The sequence below is a fragment of the Rhincodon typus genome, chromosome 11, assembly GCF_021869965.1.
Source record: "Rhincodon typus isolate 14 chromosome 11, sRhiTyp1.1, whole genome shotgun sequence".
Taxonomy (NCBI): domain Eukaryota; kingdom Metazoa; phylum Chordata; class Chondrichthyes; order Orectolobiformes; family Rhincodontidae; genus Rhincodon; species Rhincodon typus.
Genome location: NC_063342.1, coordinates 14,564,015 through 14,588,832, shown reverse-complemented (window position 1 = coordinate 14,588,832; position 24,818 = coordinate 14,564,015). Strand labels below are relative to the sequence as shown.

Genomic DNA, 24,818 nt, shown 5'->3' with positions numbered 1-24,818 from the left:
TCTAGAAAGGACTTCCTCAACCCAAACTCTCTCTTGCTCCATGAGGTAACTTGTACCTCAAGTAATCTTGTAAAACAGCTTTGCAGGCGAAAAGCAGTAATTTTTAATCAATGAGCTAATGTCTGTACTGTACCTTGGCAGTTCTCATGAGATTAGGGAGTCCCTTGAAATTGTAGGCAGCGACATCCAAAAAAGCATCCCGCACAATTTCTATAAGTGCAAGTGAGAAAGAAATAAAATGACATGCTCAGGAACATAATTACAAATGCTAAAAATACAAATTACAAATGTAATCAAAAATACTAAAGATTGACATGAATGCAGAGGATTAACAATTAGATAGGAAGATTGGTCTTAACCCAACTGTCCTCAGCTGCCTCAACAGTGATCTACCCTCTATCAAAGGCCAAGGGTGGTGATGTTCTCTCAGTTTTCAGCAACGTCCTTGACCCCTCATGTACAGAAGCAGTCCATGTTAAAATACAGCAAAAGCTGGACAACATTCATTCTTGGTGTAAACACAGATGCTCTAGCAAAACTGAGGCCACTGGGATTCAGGGGGAAAACTTTCTAGTTGCAGTCATAACCTTGAACAAAAGAAGATAGTTGCAGTCATCTCAGTCCCACTGCAGAAGTTCGTCAGGATAGTGTTGTACTTCCAACCATCTTCAGGTACGTCATCAATGATCTTCCCTCCATTATAAAGGTCAGAGTGAGGAAATTTGTGGATGATTATACAATGTTCAGACCATACACGACTCCACAGATACTGAAGCAGTCCATGACTACATACAGCCAAATTTGGATAAGATCCAGGCTTAGGCTGATAAGTGGCAAATGATATTTGCACCTCACAGGCAATGACCAACTCCAACAAATGAGAATCTAACCATCTCCCCTTCACATTCAATGGCATTACAATCACTGAATCTCCACTCTCAACATCCTGAGAATCACCATTAACCAGAAACTGAACTGGACTGGTCATATAAATAAGTGACCACAAGGGCAGGTCAGATGCTAGAAATTCTGCAGCAAGTAACTCACCACCTGACTGTCCAAAGCCTATCCACCATTTATAAGACATAAGTCTCGATACATAGATTAGCAGGAATGACAGTAAGCAAGGAATGGCAAATATTTAAGGAGGTAATACATCCCAGTAAAGAGGAACGATTCCAAAAGTGGAAAAATCAACTATGGCCAACCGAGGAAGATAAGGAGAGTACTAAAGTGAAAGAAAAAAACCATATCAGAGTGCAAAAGTCAGTGATAGCCCCACAGACTGCAATAAGTTAAGAATCCATGCAAAGGAAAACTAAAGAGATATTACAGACAAGGAAAATAAACTATGAGGCCATACTAGTGAGGAATATAAAAACTGATACTAAGAGCTTCTTCAAATATATCAAAAAGGAACAGACAGTCAAATGAACATCGGCCCCTTAGAAAATGAATCTGGGGAGATAGTTATGGGGAACAAGGAAATGGCAGAGGAGTTAAACAGATATTTTGCATTAGTCTTTATTTTGGAAGATACTTTGAACATTCCATTAATACTGAAGAATACAGGGAAGAATTAAGTGCCATCACCATCACTAGAGAGGTAGTATTAGGCAAACTAATGGGGCTAAATGCAGATAAGTCCTCTGGTCCTGATGGCCTGCAACCTCAGATCCTAAAAGGGATAGCTACAGAGACTGTGGATGCATTGTTTGTAATTTACCAAAAATCCTTGGATTCTGGAGATGTACCAGAGGATTAGAAAACAGTCAACATGACAACCCTATTCAAACAGGGAGGGAGGCAAAAAGCAGGCAACTATAGGCCGATTAGCCTAACATCTATTCTTGGAAATGTATTGGAATCATTAAGGAAGTAATAGGAGCAAATTTGAAAAATCATAATCTAATCAAGCACAGTCAGCATGGCTTCATGAAAGGGAAATCTGAACAAGTTACTAGAGCTTTTCAAGGAAGCCACAACCAGAGTAGATAGAGGGAAACCAGAAGATGTGTTGTATTTGGATCTGCAGAAGGCGTTCGACAGAGTATCTCCCAAAAAGTTGTCATAAGATAATAGCCCATGGCATGGATGGAGAGTTAGCTTATGGACAGGAAGCAGTGAATGGGATGGAGAGTTAGCTTATGGACAGGAAGCAGTGAATGGGATAAGCAGTTCTTTTTCAGGTTGGCAACTTTAATCAATGGAGTTCCACAGGGAACAGTGCAGGGACTGCAATTGTTTGCAATAAATATTCATGACCTGAAGGAAGGAAGGGAATGTACTGTACGCAAATTTACAGATGACACAAAAATAGGTGGAAAGGCAAGTTGTGAGAAGGATACAAACAGCTACAGTGAGATATTGATAGGTTGAATAAGTGGGCAAGAAGTGGGCAAATGGAGTATAATGTGGGAAAATGTGAAGTTGTTCATTCGGAATGGAGAACAAAAGAACAGAGTATTATTTAATAGAGAAAAACTGCAGAAAGCTGCAACATAAAGAGATTTGGGGTCACTTTTATATGAAACACAGAAAGCCAGCACATAGATACACCAGGTAATCACGAAATGGAATGTTGGCCCTTATTTCAAGGGGCTTGGAGTATAAGAGTAGGGAAGTCTTACTGTAACTGTACAAGGTGCTGGTGAGACCACATCCAGAGTACCGTGAGCAGTTTTGGTCCCCTTATATAAGTAAAGTTATAATTTAATTGGAAGCAGTTCAGAGAAGGACAATCCCTGGTATTGAGGGATTGTCTTATGAACAACTGCTGAACGAGTTAGGATTCTCCTCACTGGAGATTAGGAGAATGAGAGGTGATCTCAATGAATCATAGAATCCCTACAGTGTGGAAACAGGCCCTTTGGCCCAACAAGTCCACACCAACCCTCAGAGCACCCACCCAAACACATCCCCCTATAACCCACTTAATCTACACATCCCTGAACATTACGGGTAATTTAGCATGGGCGATCCACCCAGCCTTTGGCATGTGGGAGGAAACTGGAGCACCTGGAGGAAACCCACGCAGTCACAGGGAGAATGTGCAAACACCACAGAGACAGTCGCCCAAGGGTGGAATCGAACCCGGGGCCCTGGTGCTGTGAGGCAGCAGTGCTAACCACTGTGCCACTGTGCCACCATGCCACCCCTAAGCATATAGGATTCTTAAGAGACCTGATGAGGTAAATGCTGAGCCGATGTTTCTCCTCTTGGGAGAGTCCAGGGCCAGATGGCATAGTCTCAGAATAAAAAGGCACCAATTTAACACTGAGATAAAGAGGGATTTCTCCTGTCAGAAGGTTGAGAGTCTTTGGAAGACCTTGCCACAGAGAGCTGTGTGTGTGTGTGTTTGTGTGGTGGGGGATTGGAGGGGCACAGTCCTTTTGTACATTTAAGGCTGAGACAGATAGAATCTTGATCAGTACTGGAATCAAGGGTTACAGGGAAAGGGCAAAAAAATGAGTGTGAGGAATGCTGGATCAGCTCTGATCCTATTGAATGACAGAGCAGGCTCCTGGGGCCAAATGGCCTACTCTCATTCCTTTTTCTCATGGTCTTATGGTCTTAAGTCAGGAGTGTGTTGGAATACATTCCATTTGCCTGGATGTGCGCAGCTCCAACAACATTTAGCAAGCTCAACACCATCCAGGACAAAGCAGCCCACTTGATTGGCATCCCAGCAACTACTTTGAACAGTCCCATCAATCAGTGATGATGCACAGTAGCAGCAGAGTACACCACCTACAAGATGCTTGTCAGCAATTCAACAAGGCTCTTTCCACAGTACATTCCAAACCGATGACTTCTACCATGTAGAAAGAGAAGGGCAGGAAGTAAATGGAAACACCACCTGCACTGAATGGAACTACATTGTCATTCCTTCACTATTTCTTGGTCAAAATCCTGGAATTTCTTTTACAACTTCACTGTAGGTTTATCTACCTGACAAGGACAGCAATGGTTCAAAACGGCAGTTCACCACTATCTTCTCAAAGGCAACTTAGAATGAGTAGTACGTTTTGTCCTAGCCATTACAATCACATTTCATGGATATAATTATCAGATCAGGTGATCAATTGCCTTTGTTCACCGTCCTTTCCATTCTGGGGCCGGTGGTCAAATTTGGGCTAGGGCAGTCATGGAATCCTCATGTGCTATCTGTAAAGGCCTGCTGAGTTTAAATGAACTGACCTCAGCTTTCTGGCGCTCATGTCTGCTGATACTGCATTACACTTAGCCGACAATAATTGAAAGCAGTGGTATGAACTTGGGAGTTGCCAGTGACCCAGCTCACCACTTCCTGCTGCGCATAATCCATATCCATCCACACCCTCTGGTTTTGCCTCAGCACATGAACAATCTACTGCAATGAACCTCTCCAGACATTAACCTAATGTCACTAACGTCACCTAACGTAAAGTCGGTGTGTTTGTTGAGCTGGAGACATAAGGTCTACATTTGATGTTAAATGTAATCAGTGAACACTGAAAGACTGTAAAACCCATTTAGTCTGCCCAATCAAAGAGAAGAATTGTAAATCATGGAGGTAGAGTGGAGCGCAATCTATAGCAGGCTACATCATCATGGAACTGGGAAGAGCTTAAGAACTTCCTTTGGTTTCAATGCATGGACAACTCCCATGTATGGATGAATAAACATTTAAAGAAAGAAATCTGAGTGTCATCTGGTCTAAGAGGAAATAAAGGGTTTATACTTATCCTTTACAGGGATCATAACACTGAATCAAACTAAGTAAGACTCCCATCCGTCATGGTTCAGACAGTGTGCTCTCCGACACTGCTCTTCCCAGGACATTAGCATCAACCTTTCCAATGGCAAGTAGTATGTTTCAATCTGTGTTGTGCACGACCCGATATTTCTTCAACCTATGCCTGCTCAGACATTGTAACAGCACCAGTAACGTCATAGAAAACTAAAAATCTCTTTACATGAGGAATAAGAGAAGCTCTGAGGAAATTATGAACCGTGAAATTACTCCTGTGGTGAGATCAGGGAAAGAGATTCATCATGGTATTTAATCAAGGCCAGGGAGCATATGAGCAGTTTGCACCCTTTGACCACTGAGTGGAGCAGAGAAAGACCTAATGGGCATAAAATAAATTTAAGGTAAAGACAGGATAACTAAGAGAAAAGCGAATAAATCATTCTGGTGTAGTCGAAGATTCAATACTCAGTGAAGCTGTGGATTTCATTCTTTGATAAATAATGTTTCAATTGACTCACCGGTAATTTTTTTTAATGTCTGAATGGCAGGTAGTTGCAGTTTAACAATCTGTTGCTTCACTATTGTCTCAAACGTTTTGTAGTTGATGAACCCAGGCAACTCCCGTCCACGGTAGGCTTTCTCATATTCCATCACTTTATTATGCATCATGTCATAGACTGTTATTGAAAATAAATAAATTGGAAATTGCCACATTTTCACAAACAGGTAATACTTCACTGGTGATACTGTAGCAGCAATATACTTTGCTCTGGACGTAGGCAAGAGACTAATGATTATGGTCACATCACAGATCATCAATCAGAAAGAAATATCTTTTATTTCTAGAGTGGATTTTATGACTTCAGAAGGTCCCAAAGTGCTTCATGAGCAGTTAAGTATTTTTCAAACTGAAATGGAGAGATTGTTTCCTCTGATTGGGGAATCTAAAGCATGGAGAAATAGTCTTGGGGTAAAGGGCCGATTATTTGGGATTGGGTTGAGGAGACTATGTGAATCAATGAAAGATTTTTGTTCAAATCTTGAGTGGGACTTGAACCTGCAAATGTCTGACTCAGAGGCCTGAGAAATACCAACTAAACCACAGCGAAGAACTTTCATACCACATGTTACATCCCCTCTCCCCAACACACCAGTAGGATCCAAGAAATTGCAAAAGAACACAAGAATTAGGAGTAGGACATCCAAGCCCTCAAGCCTCCTTCAACATGCAATGAGGTCACGAAACAGGCCGACAAAGAAAGAGAAACATGAAACACATTGTGAGATGCGCGGTAGGACAAATTGTCTACCCCTTCTCCTACTGCTTATGATTCTATTTCTGATAATCAGCCGGTCTCTGAAAGAGAAACAGACTTGAAACATAAAATACAAAGGCCAAACAACCATCAGAAAGGAGAACATATCCTTGAACAACCAGGAAAACTTGACTTTTGTCTAAGGGAGGGGTGTTGGTGGGAAGCAAAGCAGGGATCTTTGATGTTGATAGACACTTGGACAAAAACTGGTTATGAAGGAATGTGACAAAAGACAAAGAAGCATGCATAGACCAAAAGATATAGGAGCAGAATTAGACCATTTGGCTCCACCATTCAATCATGGCTGATATGTTTCTCAACCCCATTTTCCTGACTTCTCCCCATAACCCTTCACCCCATTACCAGTTAAGAGTCCATCTGTCTCTGTTTTAGATACACTCAATGACTTGGCCTGCACAACCCTCTGCATCAATGAGTTCCTTCACTCATCATCCAGCCTGCTCCAATTAGCTTGTCATGGCAGTAAGAAAGGAGTGAAAAAAAAGAAGCATACTAAAAGGAGGATGAGGCAATCATGGTTGACAAAGGAAGGCAGGAGCAGCATAAAAGCAAAACAGAAAGCATATGATGTGGTGGAGGGCAGTGGGAAGCCAGAGGATAGGGAAGCCTACAAAGACCAACAGAGGACAACAAAAAAAGAAATAAGGAAGGAGAAAATTAAAGCTAGCCAGGAATATCAAAGAAGATTGCAAGAGTTTCTTTAGATATATAAAGGGCAAAAGAGACGGAAATGTGGACATTGGGCCACTGGAAAATGGTGCTAGAGAAGTAGTAATGGGGAACAAAGAAATGGCTAAGGAACTGAACAAGTACTTTACATCGGTCTTCATAGTGGAAGACATGAGTAACGTCCCAAAATTTCAAGATAGCGGGGCGTTCAAAGGTGAGTATGGTGGCCATCATCAAGGAGAAGGCGCAACAAAAACTGAAAGGTCTGAAGGTGGATAAATCACCTGGACCAAATGGACTAAACCCCAGACTTCTGTAAGAGATAGCTGAAGAAATAGTGGAGGCATTTGTGGTGATCTTCCAGGACTCATGGTAGTCAGGGAGGATCCCAGATGACGGGAAAATCGCTAATGTAATCCCATCCCACCTCACCTCCATTTAAAAAGGAAGTGAGGCAAAAGACAGGAAATTACAGGTTGATTAGCCTGACCTCAAGATTATGGAGTCCAATGTGAAGGATGAGATTTCTGAATACTTGGAAAAATAGTGGTAAAATAGGGCAAAGTCAGCATGGTTTCATCAAGGGGAGGTCACGCCTGAGAAAATTGTTAGAATTATTTGAGGAGGTAATCAGCAGGTTAGACCAAGGGGAGCCAATGGATGTTATCTGCTTGGACCTCCAGAAGGCCTTTGGAAAAGTGCCGCACAGGATGCTGCTGAGTAAGATAACGGCCCTTGGTGTTAGAGGCAAGGTGCTAGCATGGATAGAAGGTTGGCTGTCTGTTAGAAAGCAGAAAGTGGGGTTAAAAGGGTCTTTCTCAGGATGGCAGCGGGTGACAAGTGCTGTTCCACAAGAGTCAGCGTTGGGACCACAACTTTTCACTTTCTACATTAATGATCTAGATGAAGGAATTCAAAGCATTCTGGCTAAGTTTGCAGATGATACAAAGATAGGTAGTGGGACAGGTAATATTGAGCAGGCAGGGAGGCTGCAGAAGAATTCGGACAGGTTAGGAGAGTGGGCAAAGAAGTGGCAGATGGAGTACAATGTGGGAAAGTATGAGTTCATACACTTTGGTAGGAGGAATAGAGGCATAAATGGAGAGAAAATTCAGAAATCTGAAGTGCAAAGAAACTTGGGAGTCCTAGTCCAAGATTCTCTTAAGGTAAATTTGCAGGTTGAGTCGGTAGTTAGGAAGGCAAATACAATGTTGGCATTTATTTTGACAGCATTGGAATTTAAAAGCAGGAGTGTACTTCCGAGGTTTTATAAGTCTCTGGTCAGGCCACATTTGGAGTATTGTGAGCAGTTTTGGGCCCCATATCTCAGGAAGGATGTGCTGGCCCTGCAGCGGGTCCAGAGGAGGTTCATGGGAATGATCCCAAGAACAAAAGACTTAATATATGAGGAACGTTTCAGGACTCTGGGTCTATATTCGATGAAAGTTTAGAAGGATAAGGGGAGATCTAATTGAAACTTACAGAATATTCTATGTTCTATGTTCTAATACTGAACGGCCTGGACAGAGTGGACGTTGGGAAGATGTTTCCACTGGTAGGAGAGATTAGGACCTGACGGCACAGCTTTAGAGTAAAGGGAAGACCATTTAGAATGGAGATGAGGAGGTTGTGGAGGTTAGGTCACTGAGTATATGTAAGACAGAGATAGATAGGTTCTTGATTGTCAAAGGGATCAAAGTTTACGGGGAGAAAGCGAGAGAATGGGTTTGAGAAACATCAGCCATGATGGATGGCGGGGCAGACTCAATGGGCCAAATGGCCTAATTTCTGCTCCTGGTCTCAGTATCATAATTGTGTAATCATGGTTCATATTTTTCAGGAAAAGAAAACTGTTGTTAAAAAAAGGATAAACTGGCTGCAGCTAGGCAAAAATCTAAAAGCATGGCTATTACAAGTCATCTGATGATACAGCTATAAGATTGAAGTGGGTTGCAGAGAGACACGTAAAGACCATTTAAATACCAGGGTTTCCAAACAGGCAATGGAGATGTGAGAATTCAAAGTTTGCAATGGAACAGCAGACAGGAAGTAGAATTTCAAAGGGACTCAGCATAATTTACCTCAAATGTTGATTTCTCAACTTCAAATAAGAAGGAACTCAGAGCAACGGACCCCAAAGTTAGACCATTGAGAATTATTCAGACTGTTTCTTCTCAATATTCTTTTTTGTCTGATTTGTTTTAATTTTGGTACCTGTATTTTCTTGTTATTAATTTTGTTTTTTTTAATACTAAAGGAGCCTTCAGCAATAACTTGTAATAAATAAACCTTAAGTCTGTTTAAACATGACTTGAATGCTAGTCTGTTTTAACTTGAATCATTTCAAATTAAAAAGGGAAGGTGAGTACACAAGCTGTATGGATGTACAGTTCAGGAACCCAGGAGCTGCGTAGGCCTGATGGTTTCAACAGCAGTTTTTGTCCAGCTTTCAATCAAAAGCCCTGTTTGACACTGAAAGGACTCACAACATAACTGTTCCCTCGATGCACTCACATTGATATTTCATTCTGTCAAGGTGACATTTCCAATTTTCAAACTCATTCCGTACTTTTGCGTAGCACCTCTGCTCCTTGATGCAATCATCAGGTTCCTCCCCTGAAGATAAACTCCTGAGGTTTTGACCAAAATCATTGAGTTTCTGTGAACAAAATACAAGACAGCGAATAATGGTGATCTCTAGTTGTTCATTTCTCTGGGTTAATGCAACTGTTGGGAGTGGTTGCACTGGGGAAGTGTTTAATTGGATGAAATAGTAAATAGTGAACCACTTGGACTTATGTGCACTCGAAGACGTTTTTAAAAAAAATCTTGTGATGCCAACAGGTATTAAAGGGGCATGGTGAATAAAACAAGTTTGCATAGTGACAAGTATGATGGAGCAGTGTCATACAGTCATACAGCATGAAGACAGGCCCTTCGGCCAAACTCATCCATACCTACCAGATATCCTAAACAGAACTAGTCCCATTTCCTGCAATTGGCCCATATCCCCCTAAACCTCTCTTAACCATGTACCTATCCAAATGTCTTTTAAAAGCTGTAATTGCACCCAACCTACCAATTCTTCTGGCAACTCATTCCATATATAAACCACCCACTGTGTGAAAAGTTGTCTCTCAGGTCCCTTTTGAATTTTTCCCCCCTCAACTTAAACCTATGCCCCTCTAGTTTTGGACTCCCTTATCCTGGGGAAGAGACCTTGGCTATTCACCGTATCCATGCCTCTCATGATTTTATAAACCTCTGTAAGGTCACCCCTCAGCCTCCTGCACTCCAGGGAATAAAAGTCCCAGTCTATCCAACCTCTTCTTATAACTCAAACCTTCCAGTTTCGGTAATATCCTTGTAAAGCTTTTCTGCACCCTTTCCAGTTCAATAACATCCTTCCTATAGCAGGGTGACCAGAATTGTATGCAGTATTCTAAACATGACCTTCTCACACACTGCAGATTCCCTTATCTCAGCAGTGCTCATATTGGACAAGATCGGTTGGGTTAGGGTTTATGAAAGTGGTGATGGATTAGGTCAGGGGAGACATATTCTCTTCTGACTATTGGATCTCACAGACCTAGAACCTCTGCCACTGTCTCCTCAGGATGCAAAACCCAGGGGTGATCCATTAAATTCTAAGCCAATGACAGGCATCACTAGCACGAGGAGCATCTGTTCACATCTTTGGTCCAGAAAGATCCACATAAGGTCCCACTTTGAAGGTAGCTGTGGGGTCAAGTTGACAATCCTCCTGAGTTAAAAACAAACACGGCAATTTTCGAAAAATGTTTGTTTTTGCCACTTTCTTTGCGTATTGGAATACTAATTATAGGAATATTGGTGAAAGGAGAAGATGGTCTTATTAAATAGTGGGCAGGGGGATGGGGAATGTCATATGAGGAAATCTCCAGGTATTGTCCGATCAAAATTAACAGTCCCTGTACAAGGTGACCAGGTTCCTGCTTCTGGATGAACTGTGAACTATAAAACTAAAATATGCTTTCTGTTTGAGGATTAAGGCTACAATTCCAGCAGCAATCCCACAGATGGACTGGACCTCAGCTGTCTGGAAACATAGTATATTAGCAATGCTACACCTGGTCCCTGTGATTGATAGAAATTGAGGAAGCCTTATCTTAGGGAGTCTCTGACCGTGGTTTAACTTTTTTATGCTATTGGATTGTATGGAGCAGTGCAGGTTTTGCCTTGTTAACGTTCGATGGAATCCCTGATGTCACGGTTCAGATCTAATTTGGGAATTCCCATTGGAATCACATTAGCAGTCTCTCATTGTTAGTTTGGATGCTTTTCAATCCTTGTAGGATTTAGTAGTTGCAATACCAACCTGAATCAAAAAAGTTATTTTCTCATGGACAGTGTCTGGAACTCCCTCTCCACATCTTTCCAATTCTTTGGTTGTTGCAGACAGTTTCTCTTCAACTTCCTTTGCTAATTCAGGCAATGTTTGCTTAAAAAAAATTGCAAGAAGATGATCACGGTCTAAAATCAACAATGTACAAAATCCCAAGTGAAAGTAACTGATGTAACCTCTGGAAACGTGGATACGGTTGAACTATAAAACATTTGACAAAAACTTACTATGATGTGTGCCACAAGTTCTGTTGTGAGTCTATCAGCCAGGTATGGGATGGTGGCCTTCTTATTATCCAAAAGAGGTCTAAAGAGCAAGAAATCGCACAAATTAACCACATGGTAGGTCATTTCCAGGAATACAGATATATGGAAGCAAAATTGATTCGGAATATGGTAACTAAATGACAATTCAAATCAAGGTAAATGCATATGATCACATATCCATTACAGAAACATGGTTACAAGGAGATCAAAACTGGGAACTTAACACTCAGGGACATTTGAACTTTTCGACAGATAGAAGGATGTAAAAGGTAGCACAGTAGCACTTTTACGTAGAGATGAAATGATGACCATTGTGAGAGATGATCTCGGCTCAGATGATGTACATTCCATTTAGGGGGAAATGAAAAACAGCAAGGGACATAAGACATTAATAGGAGTAGTGTGTAGACCCAAAAAGCAGTAGCTATTCTGTAGGAAAGGCTATAAATCAACAAATAATAGAACCATGGAAAAAGAATAGAGCAATAATTATGGGTGATTTTATCTTCATATTGATTATGTTAATCAAATTGGAAAGGTAGCTACAATAACAAATTCACAGACTGCATTTTGGATAATTTCCGAGGGCAAATGGTTATGGAGTCAACCAGGAAGCAGGCTTGGACCTGATAAAAGAATAAAACATTCCATCGGAAGTAATGATCATAACATGATAGAATTTAACATTCAGTTTGAGAGTGAGAAATTTAGATCAGAAACAGCTATGTTTAGCTTAAAGAAAATGAATTACAATGAGTTGAGGATAGAATTAATTAAACTGGTTGGAGACATTAGCAGAAATGACAGTAATTAAGCAGTGGCAGATATTTAAGGAGATAATTCATGACTCTCAGCAAAAATATCCCAGAAAGGGTGGAAGATTCCAAGAGTGGCATAAAATAACTTGATCCATGATGCCTGATGGAATTAACCCTAAGATTCTGAGAGTTGTGGTTGGTTTCCTCAAATCATAGAAACCCTACAGTGTGGGGGCAAGCCATTCGGCCCATTGGGTCCACACCAACCCTCCAAAGAGCATCCCACCTAGACCCACCCCTTTCCCTGTAACCTTGCATTTCCCACGGCCAATCCACCTAACCAGCACATCTTTGGACTGTGGGAGGAAACTGGAGCATCCAGAGAAAATCCACACGGATAGTCACCCATGGATGGGATTGAACCCAGGTCCCCTGGTGCTAGGAAGCAGCAGTGCTAACCACCGCACCCCTCAAGGGCAGAGCTGCTGTAGATTTATTTCATGTTGGTTTTCTGGGGCAAGAACACAAACAAAACATTAATTGAAGGAAATAAGTGAGTTTGAAATGTTATTCTCAGGATGTTACTGATGCTTACAAGACTACTGTTATCGGTTATCCATTGTTGGCCTGTGAAAATGGTGATGGGCCTTTCTTCTACTGGTGCAAAACTTTATGATGTTTTCATAGTGAAGTTTGGTAAACCATAACAGCAAAACAATATTGATGTCGGATGAGGAACTTAGAGATTATAGAGCTGCTACTTATTGGAAAGAAGCTGGAATGTAAGAGTGAAAAGAAGGCAGGAAATAAAGGAAGAACAAAGAAAGAGACCAAGTCAGGGAATAAAAATAAAGAAAATAAGCATTTTGGATTAGAAGAACAACAACTTAAATTTATACAGAACATTTATTGACGTAATATTTCCCAAGCAGCATCGCAGAAATTATCTCAATTTTGATAATGACGATATTATGAAAAATTAGGGCTGGTGAATAAGGACTTGGTCAATAGGATACATTTTAAGATGTGTTGTAAATGAGAAAAGAGACAGGTAGAGAGGTTTTTGGAGAGAATTCCAGAGCTCAGACCCTCAAGTCATGGAAACATTTGAAAGAAGGACAAGTATTTTAAAATCAAAACATTACTGGAGTAGGACTATGTGTTCACCAGAGAGCACAGGGTTGAAATGATAAAGGGACTTGATGCCAGAGAGGATATAGATAGACTTAATTCAAGATTTTGTTATCACGTAAGCTCTTTATTGTTTTGGTTTTACCTGTAGTCCTTGTGGTCTTCAAAAAACCTCCTCTCGTTCTCTATCGCTTCATTCAACGTCAGTTGGTCATTAATCTCTTGTTGTCCACGGCACTTGACAATCATGTAACCCTTCTTCAGCTCCACAACAAGGTTCTGTACAATATCGACCACGTTGCTTTCTGTTCCCTTATCAACCAGGTCAGGTTTGGTTAAAATACCTGCAATCCCAACAATTGATTGTAGACAATTGATGAGAAAACAATGGCACAGTGCTGTTCCATTATTTCCATTCAAGTTTGAATTCCTCTCCTCTTCCACTTGTTGTATGGCCATGCTAGCTCCTTGCACTGGGTTTGCTGTTGCTCATGATGAAAGTTGATGCCACCTTCCTCTTTAAGTGGAGGCCCTCCTCAATCTACAGGGCTAGAGGAAACCACTTCCTGGACTAACATGAAGAGTCTCTTGTAGTTAACAAGATATAGCTCAAAGCATGTTCGCAGCTAGTTAATGGCTGACTTGATATGTATTGGAGTTGAAATGTCATGATGCACAGGACATTGGTTAGGCCACTTTTGAAATACTGCGTTCAATTCTGGTCTCCCTGCTATAGGATGGATGTTGTGAAACTGGAAAGAGTTCAGAAAATATTTACAAGGATGTTGCCAGGGTTGGAGGGTTTGAGCTATAGTAAGAGGCTGAACAGGTTGAGTCTATTTTCCCTGGAGCGTCGGAGGCTGAGGAGTGACCTTACAGATGTTTCTAAAATCATGAAGGGCATGGATATGGTGTAAAGCCGAGACCTTTACACCAGGGTAGGGGAATCCAATATTGGACAGCATAGGTTTAAAGTGAGAGGGAAAGATTTAAAAGGGACTTATGGGTCAACTTTATCACGCAGAGTTTGGTGCGTGTTTGGAATGTATTGCCAGAGGAAGTGATGGAGGCTGGCACAATTACATCATTTAAAAAGCATCTGGATCGGTATATGAATGGGAAGGATTTAGAGGGATATGGGCCAAATGCTGGAAAATAGGACTAGATTCATTTAGGATATCTAGACAGCATGGATGAGGGGTCTGTTTCCATGCTGTACATCTCTATGACTCTATGAGTGACATTGTTTACAGAGTCTCTGACGTGGTCCAGATGTTAGCTCTCACTTTGAGAACCTAAGCTGTAATGGCCCCAAGTCCATACAATATCAATGCTTATGGCACTTCTCAGTATTAACCCTTTCAGATCCATATGCGTAATCAGCCAGCTGTGTTCAGCTATACACCAGTGAGTGTGTGCTGTTTGTGTTATCTATGAAGTTCTTTGGCCAGGAGCAAGTATACAAGCTTTCAGTGCTGATGTCAGTGGACCCAAGAGGATTTTCTATCCATTCAAACAAAACAAACAAAATTCCTACAGAACCTGCAGAATTCTGCACCAGAATTTCCAATATCCTGGGTAAATTTGCAAACTCTACTCTTCTAAAATATAGATGCAACTCTACTCTTCTAAAATATAGATGCAATACATTTCCCATTTAGTGAATTCAATGACAGAATGTGTCAGGATGAGAATTAAACTCACAGCCTCTGCGATTAAACCATTAACTGTAAACATTAAATATACTCTGTGACATTAACATGCTAAAGTTTAATAGATGATGCCACCGAGTCCTGATTTTAAACAGGCCAACTTCTTTGTTAAAATAACTATTGAGAGTATGTCACGTGAGGAGTTGAAGTATTTTCATAGCACATTGTGATTTTTAATGTCATAATGCCGATCTACAGGCCTCCATATAGCATTGATGTTCATTTAACAATTTTCACTATACATATTGGCACAAAATAAAAGTGCCACATATCAATTGTTTTTTTCAGGATAAAACATTTGGTCTACATATCTATCTACCTTCCTACCTCTCTTCACATACTGCAAATTATTTGTTGGTAAGAAACCGTCCAATCCTATCCTTGTGCTGCCTACTTTTACATGAACGTAAGAATTGAAATCTGGATTCAGTACTTTTAACATTCAAAAAGATTATAGCTGGTCTTTTAATTCAATAAGACTCTTACAAGCGCCTTCCAAACCCACAACCACTCCCATCTAGAAGGACAAAGGCAGCAGATACATGGGATCACCACCGCCTGCAAGCTCCACTCCAAACCACTCATCATCCTGACTTAGAAATATTTTGCTGCTCCTTCAGTGTCACTGGGTTAAAATCCTGAAACTCCCACTGTGGGCATTCCTACAACCCATGGACGGCTGTGGTTCAAGAAGGTGGTTCAGTACCATCTTTCAAGTGTAATATCAGATATGCAATAGATACCTACATCCCATCAACAAATTTTAAAAAAACTTGCACTTTTCTCAGTATCCCCAAATCCTTTCATTCTCATAAGACCCGAAAATTCATTAGCTCTTAGTTCTAGTATGCCCGATGATTGAGCAAATGTGACTGTGTGTGGTTTTTTTTAAACTGTCTCAGCATTCGCATGGCTACATGGACATTTTTTGTTTTAATTACCCAGAGTTCTCTCTCCAGAAGGGTCCACCTGCTGGGCCATTTTCAGAGCTTCTGTGGTTGCTATGTCAACATTACATGGCACAACCACGAGGTTAATCGTTTCTTGTCGCTTAATAAAGGACTTAATGAGTTCCTTAATCTGCGATAAAGTATCAAAGTATTAGAATTTGGAAGTAAGCAAAACAAAGTTAATGGGAAGTAATAAAATAATTCATGAGCAGGAATCACTTCATGCAGCAAACACAACAATTATTTATATGTTTCCTTATTTTACTGTTGTTGACTATTGCTGAAAAAATGTACGTTTTGTGAAGCTTTTTGAGACTGCATTGCTGTCAATATTCAAATCAAATGGAGCAGTTAAATAAGCTCCCTTTCAGAGGAACTTTAGAAGATTAGTAGACCATTCAGCCCCTCGAGCCTATCCCATCATTCAATGAGATTATGGCTGATCTGTAGCCTAACTCCACATACCCACCTTTGGCCCACATTCCTTCGTCTCCTTGCTTAGCAAAAATGTATCTATCTCACATTTAAAAATAACAACTGATCCAGCATCATCTACCATTTATGGAGGATACTTCCAAACTTCTTCCACCTTCTGTGTGTAGAAGAGCTTCCAAACATCTCTCCCAAATATTCTGGCCCTTGGGTCTAGAATCTCAGAACAATGGAAAGAGTTTATATTTATCTACCCTGTCTTTTCCTGTTAGTATCTTGAAGACTTTAATCAGACACACCTTAACCTTATAAATTCTAGAGAAAACAGGCCTAGTTTATATAATCTCACGTCACAACTAAAGCCCTGAATTCCATGTAACACTTCTTGTAAACCTACACTGTACTCCTTCTCAGGCCAATAGATCCATCCTAAGTTGTGGTGCCCAGATCTGCTCACAGGACTCCAAGTGGGGTCTATCTAGGGTTTCCTTGGCTCCCTAGTTGAGAAATCTGCCCGGGGGTTCTCTACAACTTTCTACTATACTTCACAAGTCAATATACATGTTGGGATTGCTAGAGTTCCACAGACTCTAAGTTTGGCTTTATCAGGAAATTCACAAATAAATCCCAAGCCGTTTGCTCACCTTCCAAACGTGATGCTGAAATAGGGCACATTAAAGTCATCCCGTGCGATAATGGCTACACTGATCAGATGATTTCTCACTATTAATCATGCAAACTCATGAAAGGCACAAAGCCAATCATTCTAGGTCCTGAACAGTGCTCAGTATACCTCAGATTACCATGGAAATGTAAGGTATCTCCAAAGTTTGAGCAACACATGAAGCCAGCTGTTTAATATTGTTACAATACAGGAGCAATACAATTGGTATACACCATGAAAGGGATGTTATCAAGAAACCTATCAATATAATTGAGTATAGTAGTATAAAAATAGTATATTAGAGGGGAGGCGATGGCCTAGTGATATTATCGCTGGATTGTTAATCCAGAGACCCAGGTAACGTTCTGGGGACCAGGGTTTGAATCCCGCCAGAGCAGATGGTGGAACTTGATTTCAAAAAAAATCTGGAATTAAGAATCTAATGATGACCACAAATCCATTGCTCATTGTCGTAAAATCCCATCTGGTTCACTAACGTCCTTTAGGGAAGGAAACTGCCATCCTTACCTGGTCTGGCCTACATGTGGCTCCAGACCCACAGCAATGTGGCTGACTCTAAACTGTCCTCTGGGCAATTAGGGATGGGCACTAAATGCTGCCTGGCCAGCAACACCTTTATCCCGGTAATGAATAAAAAAAATAAAAATTTCAGTGTTGGTGTTATATAGAGTCATAGAGTAATACAGCATGGAAACAGGCCCTTCAGCCCAAACTGGTCCATGCTGACCATGGTGCCCACTCAGCTAGTTTCAATTGCTCGCATCCCTCTAAACCCTTCTTGTACATGTACCTATCCAAATGTTTTTTAAATATTGCTATTGTATCTACCTCAACCACTTTCTCTGGCAGCCCATTCCACTCTGAGTGAAGAAGTTGTTCCTCAAATCCTTCTGAATCCCCTCTCACACTAAACCTATCTCTAGTTTTCAGTTCCCCATCCTTGGGAAAAAGACTATATGCATTCATCCTATCAATGTCCCTCATGATTTTATACACCTCAATAAGGTCACCCCTCATTCTTCTATATTCCAAGGAATAAAGTCCTATCCTGGCCAACCTCTCCCTATAACTCAGGCCTACTAGTCCTGGCAACATCTTTGTAAATCTTCCTTGCACACTTTCCAGTTTAACTAGGTCTTTCCAATAACAGGGTGATCAAAACTGTACACAATACTCCAAGGGCGGCCTCACCAATGACTTATACAACTGTAACATAACATCCCAACTCATACACTCAATGCCTTGACCAATGAAGGCCAGCACGCTAAATGCCTTCTTCACCACCCTGTCCACCTGCGACACCACTTTCAACAAACCACATACTTGTAATCCTAGGTCCCTCTGTTCCACAACACTCCTCAGTTCCTTACAATTTACCATATAAGTCTTACCTTGGTTTGACTTTCCAAAGTGCAACACCTCATACCTATCTGTAATGTCAGGTACTACATCCCAAAAACCAGTGGATAGTTTCAAACAGCAAGTCCCTTGGGCTGTTGCAAAGTTAGGTGCTGACCATACATTACAAGCTCCTGTTTACAAATGTGCAACAGAGTGTCTGACATTAAACATGATTTTGCAATTGGACAACATTCACTGGACCAAACTGAGATTGTAAAGAATTGTTCTGACAACCAATTTCAGATTCTCATTTAGGGTTACTGTGAGAGTTGGAAGCTACATTTATCAATACACAGGGCCCTGTTTATTGCAGACAGGAAAAGTATGTACACACACTGCAACTGTTTCCACTGAACAAAGTAGGTGACAGGAATTTGCTGGATTGTGATGAAGAGCCACTGGTCTTGAAATGTTAACTCTATTTTCTCCCACTGATGCTGCCAGGCTTGCTGAAATTCGCCAGCATTTCTGTTATTGTTGTAGCAAATTGCTGGTTCATGTCTCAGGGCAAATTCCTGACCAGTTAGAGTCAGCCTGCCTGGTGTAATATCTAAACAAAGCCTGGCAGGGTCTAGGCCTGAAACGTTAGCCTTCCTGCTCCTCTGATGCTGCTTGGCCTGCTGTGTTCATCCAGCTCTACACCTTGTTATCTGCCAATCAGATCTTATGGGTGCATTCTCCATGGCAATGACTCCAACAATCAGTCTACTTGCCAACCAATCAGTAGCCATCTCTCATGCAAAATAATTCTTGGTTTACTCCTGAGATGGTATTTCTGGTGAATTGTCTTGATGAGTGTGAGATGAAAAGCCCGTTGATAATTTTTTTTTCAGCAATACACAAGTTCTGTACTGACAAGGGGACTGTTTCTCACAGAAACACAGAACATAGAACATAGAACAGTACAGCACAGTACAGGCCCTTCGGCCTACGATGTTGTGCCGAACTTTTACCCTAATCCTAAGGTCTATCTAACCTCCATCCCTACCTTATACTATCATCCATATGCCTATCTAATAGCCGCTTAAATGCCCCTAATGAGGCCGACTCCACTACCCTCTCCAAAATGTAATTAATTAATTAATTAATTAAATTAATCAATCCAACATAATTAGACATATATTCACTGGCAAAGGCACATTTGCAGATACGACAAAAGATTGATCAAAAATAAATAGGTTTTTAGGAACATTTTAAAGGAGAGTTGAGAATTGGGAATACAGAAAGGTAAGGAATTTGTATCATAATTTAGGAGTCCAGGAGGTGGCACAGTCACCAAGAGTAAGCTGAAGAAAGTCAGAGGATAAAGACAGTACTGTGTTAGAGAAATGCAGAAATCCTGAAGGGTGAAATGTCTGTTGTAAGGTTGGAGGAGGTTAAGTAACTTGGGAAAGCCGAAAGTGCCGAAGAATTTGAGCAAATGGTGGTCTGAATACCAACGTAGTTCAGTGAGATAAAGGGGATCGGCAAATGAAACTTGAATGAACTTGGAAGCAGAATGTTGAATCGGCTCAAGTTGAATGAGTTTGGAAGATATGACACAGAGCACTGGAGTAGGTCTAATCTGCAAGACGACCTTTGCTGATTGAAACAGCAGACGAGTGTTATTCTTCAATTTGCTGAGAATAAGAACATGTTGAATACTAAAAGAGCCGTTTCATATTTCCACAAGCCTGGCTCCATACCTGATCACCAATATCCACGGGTTGCTTCCCGACAGCTACTCTGGCAATTCCTGGTAGATCTATCAGCGTCAGGTCAGGAACGTCGCTGGATTCAATTTGCAGACTGATTAATTTGTGACTGATTCCCAATCCTTCACCTGCCATGATGTTCTGGGCTGGAGAGATGTGATCACAGAGTCAGAGAACTGTAGGCATTCACCACAGGAAGAGGTCACTCTCCCCAGGTAAGGTTCAGTCAGTGATAGAGGAACATATATCCTGAGAATGGGGCTTGCAAACTTTATTTTCTTTAGGGAGGGAATGGTATGAGAAGGATGATGGACTATTTTTCATTGCAATGGAGTCTAATTAATCTAGATTGTGTCATAAAATGTTTTGAAATGAGTTAAATTATGGGTATCCAAAGAGGCACATCACCCCTACTACTCCACAATGTTCACTGTCAAATAAACAAAGGTAGAAATTCTTGTCTCAACCTCCAATTGGCACCACATGGATAGCAGGTGCCCCAAGAATATTTAGTCCACCACCTTTTGAGACTGGATATGACAGGACTGCAAAGCTTTGATCTGATTCACTATTATGGAAATGCTTAGCTCTGTTTATTGTGCACTCCTTCCAGTGTAGACTTGAATGTAGTCTTGTCTTATTGCTTCACCAGGTTCGCATCTCAATTTTAGATATGCCTGGTTCTGCACTCTTCTTTGAACCAAGGCTGAACCTTTGTTTTCATGGTAATGGTACAATGATTGAGTTGCCGAGTTATGAGGTTACAGATTGTGATAGAATACAATTCTACTCCTGGTGATGTCCCTCATGCTAGGTTTTTCTAAGTCTATTCCATTCAGCATGATGGGAGTGTCTCAAAGCACCCTCAATGAGAAGACAGGATTTTACCTTCACAAGGACTGTGCAGTGGCCACCCTTACCAATTCTGTCATGAACAGATGCATCTGTGACAGGTCGAACGACCTACTGCAGGCCCAGGCTCGCACATATGTCTTTCATAGAATCCCTACAGTGTGGAAGCAGGCCATTTGACCCATCAAGCCCACACCAACCCTTGGAAGAACATCCTACCCAGACCCACCCTCCTACCCTATCCCTGTAAGCCTGCACACTACGGGCAATTTAGCACAGCCGATCCATCTAACCTGCACATCTTTGGACTGTGGGAGGAAACCGGAGCACCCAGAGGAAACCCAAACAGTCACAAGGAGAATGTGTAAACTCCATACAGGTAGTTGCCCAAGGGTGGAATCAAACCCAGGTTCCTGGCACTGTGAGGCACCAGTGCTGACCACTGAGCCACCATGTTGCTACTCCAGGACTTGGCCAATTCTGCAAGTGGTAATAAAATCAGAAAGCTCCAGAGCAACTCGGGCAACATCTGTGCAGAGAGAAGCAATGTTACAATTTCAAATCCACGCCTGGCGCTACTCAGTAAGTGATGGGCATTGAAATCCCTCACCCAGTGTAAATACTGTACCCTTCTTCTGAGTGGAATCTAATATGGAGGAGTAGTGATTTGTCAGCCAAGCTGGAGGTAATCAGCAGGAGGTTTCCTTACCCATTTTGACCTGATGCCATGAGGTTTCTTGGGCTTCAGTGTCAATGTGGAGGCCTCCAAAGACAATTTCCACTTGACTGCATACCACTGAGCTGCTACCCGTGGCGCTCCATCCTACTCTGGGAGAACACAGAGCCGGGGGTAGCAGTCCTGGAGACACAGCAGCTACACTAGGGGTGGTGAGGCAGCTTAGGGCCAGTGTGGGCACCTCAACACAGACCCACTCTCGCAGGTGTGGATCCACAACAAAAATGATCAGAACTGAACTTAATAGGTCCCTTAGCGCCGATGAGAAACCCCCACTGGATTAGTTACTTACAATGAGGCTGTGGCGTTTCCTATTCCTCAAACACAATTGGAGCATGGAACCTCTGGCTTTCTGCAGGATGGCTTCTATTGAATGAGTGGTCTCCATGTGCAGTGTGGTTAACACTAGGAATGGCAAAATGCAGAGAGGCCGCAACAGTCTCTAGTTGGAGCCTTAATGAGTAACGTCCAACAGTGAGGCTTGAGAGCCTGGGTGATTTCAAGTTTCCTTAACCAGGAACCCTGAAGTCAGTTCAGAAATCCAAATGTCACTTCACTGAGATTTACTAACTGAACACTACCAGAAGATAAAATCAGATACTTCCCGGCGTATACAATGCTGTACTGCTTCAGCCTACACCATTGAAAGGCTCACCAAATGCTTCTTTCTTTAGCCTGTTATGTTCCTTTCAGATATTTTTAATGCAGCAACTCACATCTCGTTTTGACACAGCCTTTCTTTCTTCACTCTATCCATTACAACTCTCTTTGGCTTTTGCATCATGAAATCTTTTGTTGTTTAATCCACATCGGCCTTCACCCTGTCACAAATGTTTTTCTTTGTACTTCCAGTTCCCTTACCCTTTCCATTGGCTTAAAAACGCGAACACTTTTATTTTTCTTCAATTCTGATGAAATTATTCAATCTGACAAATGAACTCTGAAATCTCTGCACAGATGTTTCCTGATCTGCTAAGATTTTTCAGCATCTTTTGTCCTTGATATTTTTCCCCCAATAATAAAGACTTTGTCTCTTTAACCTCTAAACATTACTAGTTTTTTTAAATATAAAACATGAAGGGTGAAAGGAAGTTAAAACCAGCAGTGTAGTTGAGTTTTACGGTACCTGCTCGGATTTGATCCTCCACTTCTGATGGATCTGTCAGGTCCAGTTCACAATGTCCGTAAGTGAGTTTGCCCTTCCACACATTGCTCCCTTTGGCTTTCTTCAGCTTCAATTCAAGAGGGCACCTGGTAACAATACCTGGCGTGGAATATTGAAAAGGACCACATCATTTCAAAGTGAATTACAGTCACACAATACTGCCAGGCAGAATCATCAAAGTACAGATCATTGTTATGGCACAGGAGGACGCAACTTGGCCCATTGTATTAACTTGGTAAATGACCAGCATTACCCATACCAATTTCTTGCTTTCACCCCATACATGTTATTTTGAGCTAACTAATCACCCAATGCCTTCTTTAAAACCTTTATTGAACCTGCCTCCATCACACTTCCAAGCAGTGCATTCCTTACCCTAATTATTCGCTGAGTGAAGACATTTCTCCTCACTTCACCCTTGTGCCTTTTCCAGATCATTTTAAATCTACACTCTCTCATTTTTGCTCCTTTTACGAGCAGCAACAGTTTCTTCCGACCTACTCTATCCAGCCCGTTTATGATTTTGGAAACCTTGATCAATGTACACAGCACATTTTAAAAGAGCTAAGAATGATTAGCATTATCCATCTCAAACTATCCATGAGAGGATGTTGTATAATGGCATAACAGTCTAAAAGATTTAATACTGTGTAGAGTACATTACCTACATAGTGGGAGGTGCTTAGCGTTCAGACTTGGTGGAAGAACAGCTCAGGACCCTGAAGGAGGAAAACCTACCATCCAGGTCTTCCTCATAGTCTGTAGCAATGTCTATGAGTAATGTGTTGCTAACATAGTACAAACAACATCTTGTTTAAGACAAAAGCCTATTCTTCTTAAGTTGAAAAAGTTTTCCTCTGCCACATCTGGCCAAGCAAGTCCTGTGGATTGTTAATAAAAAGAGCTGGCTCCAGGGCCAAATGGCTTACTCCTGTTCCTATTTCTTATGGTCTAAAATAAAAGCAAAATCCCTGCACTTAAAATGAATGGTGGAAACAAGTCAACCCTATGGTGAACAATAGTGCAGACAGCCTCATCCATCAAGGTGGCCAATAGTGAAGATTATTCATATAGCTGTGCTGAGTTGCCTTCTTGACAACTCTCAGTGCTGTCAGGATGGGATTTCCAGGATTTTTACCCAACTGCAGTGAAGGAACAGTGATATACTCCCAGGTCTCGATGGCTTGAAGGGAAATTGCAGATGGTGCTATTCCCCATTTATCTGCTGCACTTGTCCTTATCGGTGGGAGAGCTTGCAGGTTTGGAAGGTTGAAGAAGTGTTGGTCAGTTCTTGCACTGCATCATTTGGGTGGTACACATTGCTGCCACAGTGCTTTAGTGCTACAGTACGTGAATGTTGAAGGAGGTGGATAGGGCTGCTTGGCCTGGCTGGTTGAGCTTCTGTGCGTTTTTGGAGCTGTACCCAACCAGGTAAGGTATTGTATCATGCTGCTGAATTGTGCCCTTGTTTATGGTGAACAGGAGATGAATTACTGTTCATAGGATTCTTAACCTCTGAGATGCTGCTGATTAGCGATATAAATACTGTGGCTACCAGTCAATAGAAACCCTCAGGATGTTGCTTCTGGGAAATCCTGTGATGGTAATATGATTGAACATCAGTGATGTTGTTGGATTCTCTTCTACTTGAAATGGTCACTGATTGGCATTTGTTAATTGCAAATGTTAGTTGCTGCCCATGTCTTGATACATATTGATGTGGATTACTTGAATGAGGAGTAGCAAATAGTGCTGAAAATTACATAATCATCAGCAAATATTCCCAATTCTAATTTTATGTTGCAGGAAAGGTCATTGATGAAGAAGCTGAAGATGGTTAGGCCTAAGAACTACCCTGAGGAACTCCGGCAGAGTTGTCCTCCATTGCAGATGATTGACCTCCAACAACCA

General features: G+C 41.4%; 1 protein-coding gene across 1 annotated transcript in view; it reads right to left on the bottom strand.

Annotated features, from left to right (window-relative positions):
* The window catches only part of LOC109929367 (interferon-induced GTP-binding protein Mx3), a 50,723-nt gene that overhangs the window by 9,235 nt on the left and 16,670 nt on the right, over nucleotides 1-24,818 (bottom strand). Inside the window, exons 4-12 of the mRNA XM_020529040.2 lie at nucleotides 22,869-23,006; nucleotides 20,146-20,300; nucleotides 15,934-16,072; nucleotides 13,426-13,624; nucleotides 11,353-11,431; nucleotides 11,099-11,221; nucleotides 9,256-9,400; nucleotides 5,254-5,412; nucleotides 134-210 (exon numbers count right to left, since the gene is read on the bottom strand). Of these exons, the coding sequence (XP_020384629.1) occupies nucleotides 134-210; nucleotides 5,254-5,412; nucleotides 9,256-9,400; nucleotides 11,099-11,221; nucleotides 11,353-11,431; nucleotides 13,426-13,624; nucleotides 15,934-16,072; nucleotides 20,146-20,300; nucleotides 22,869-23,006 (1,214 nt within the window). The remainder of the gene's footprint in view (nucleotides 1-133; nucleotides 211-5,253; nucleotides 5,413-9,255; nucleotides 9,401-11,098; nucleotides 11,222-11,352; nucleotides 11,432-13,425; nucleotides 13,625-15,933; nucleotides 16,073-20,145; nucleotides 20,301-22,868; nucleotides 23,007-24,818) is intronic.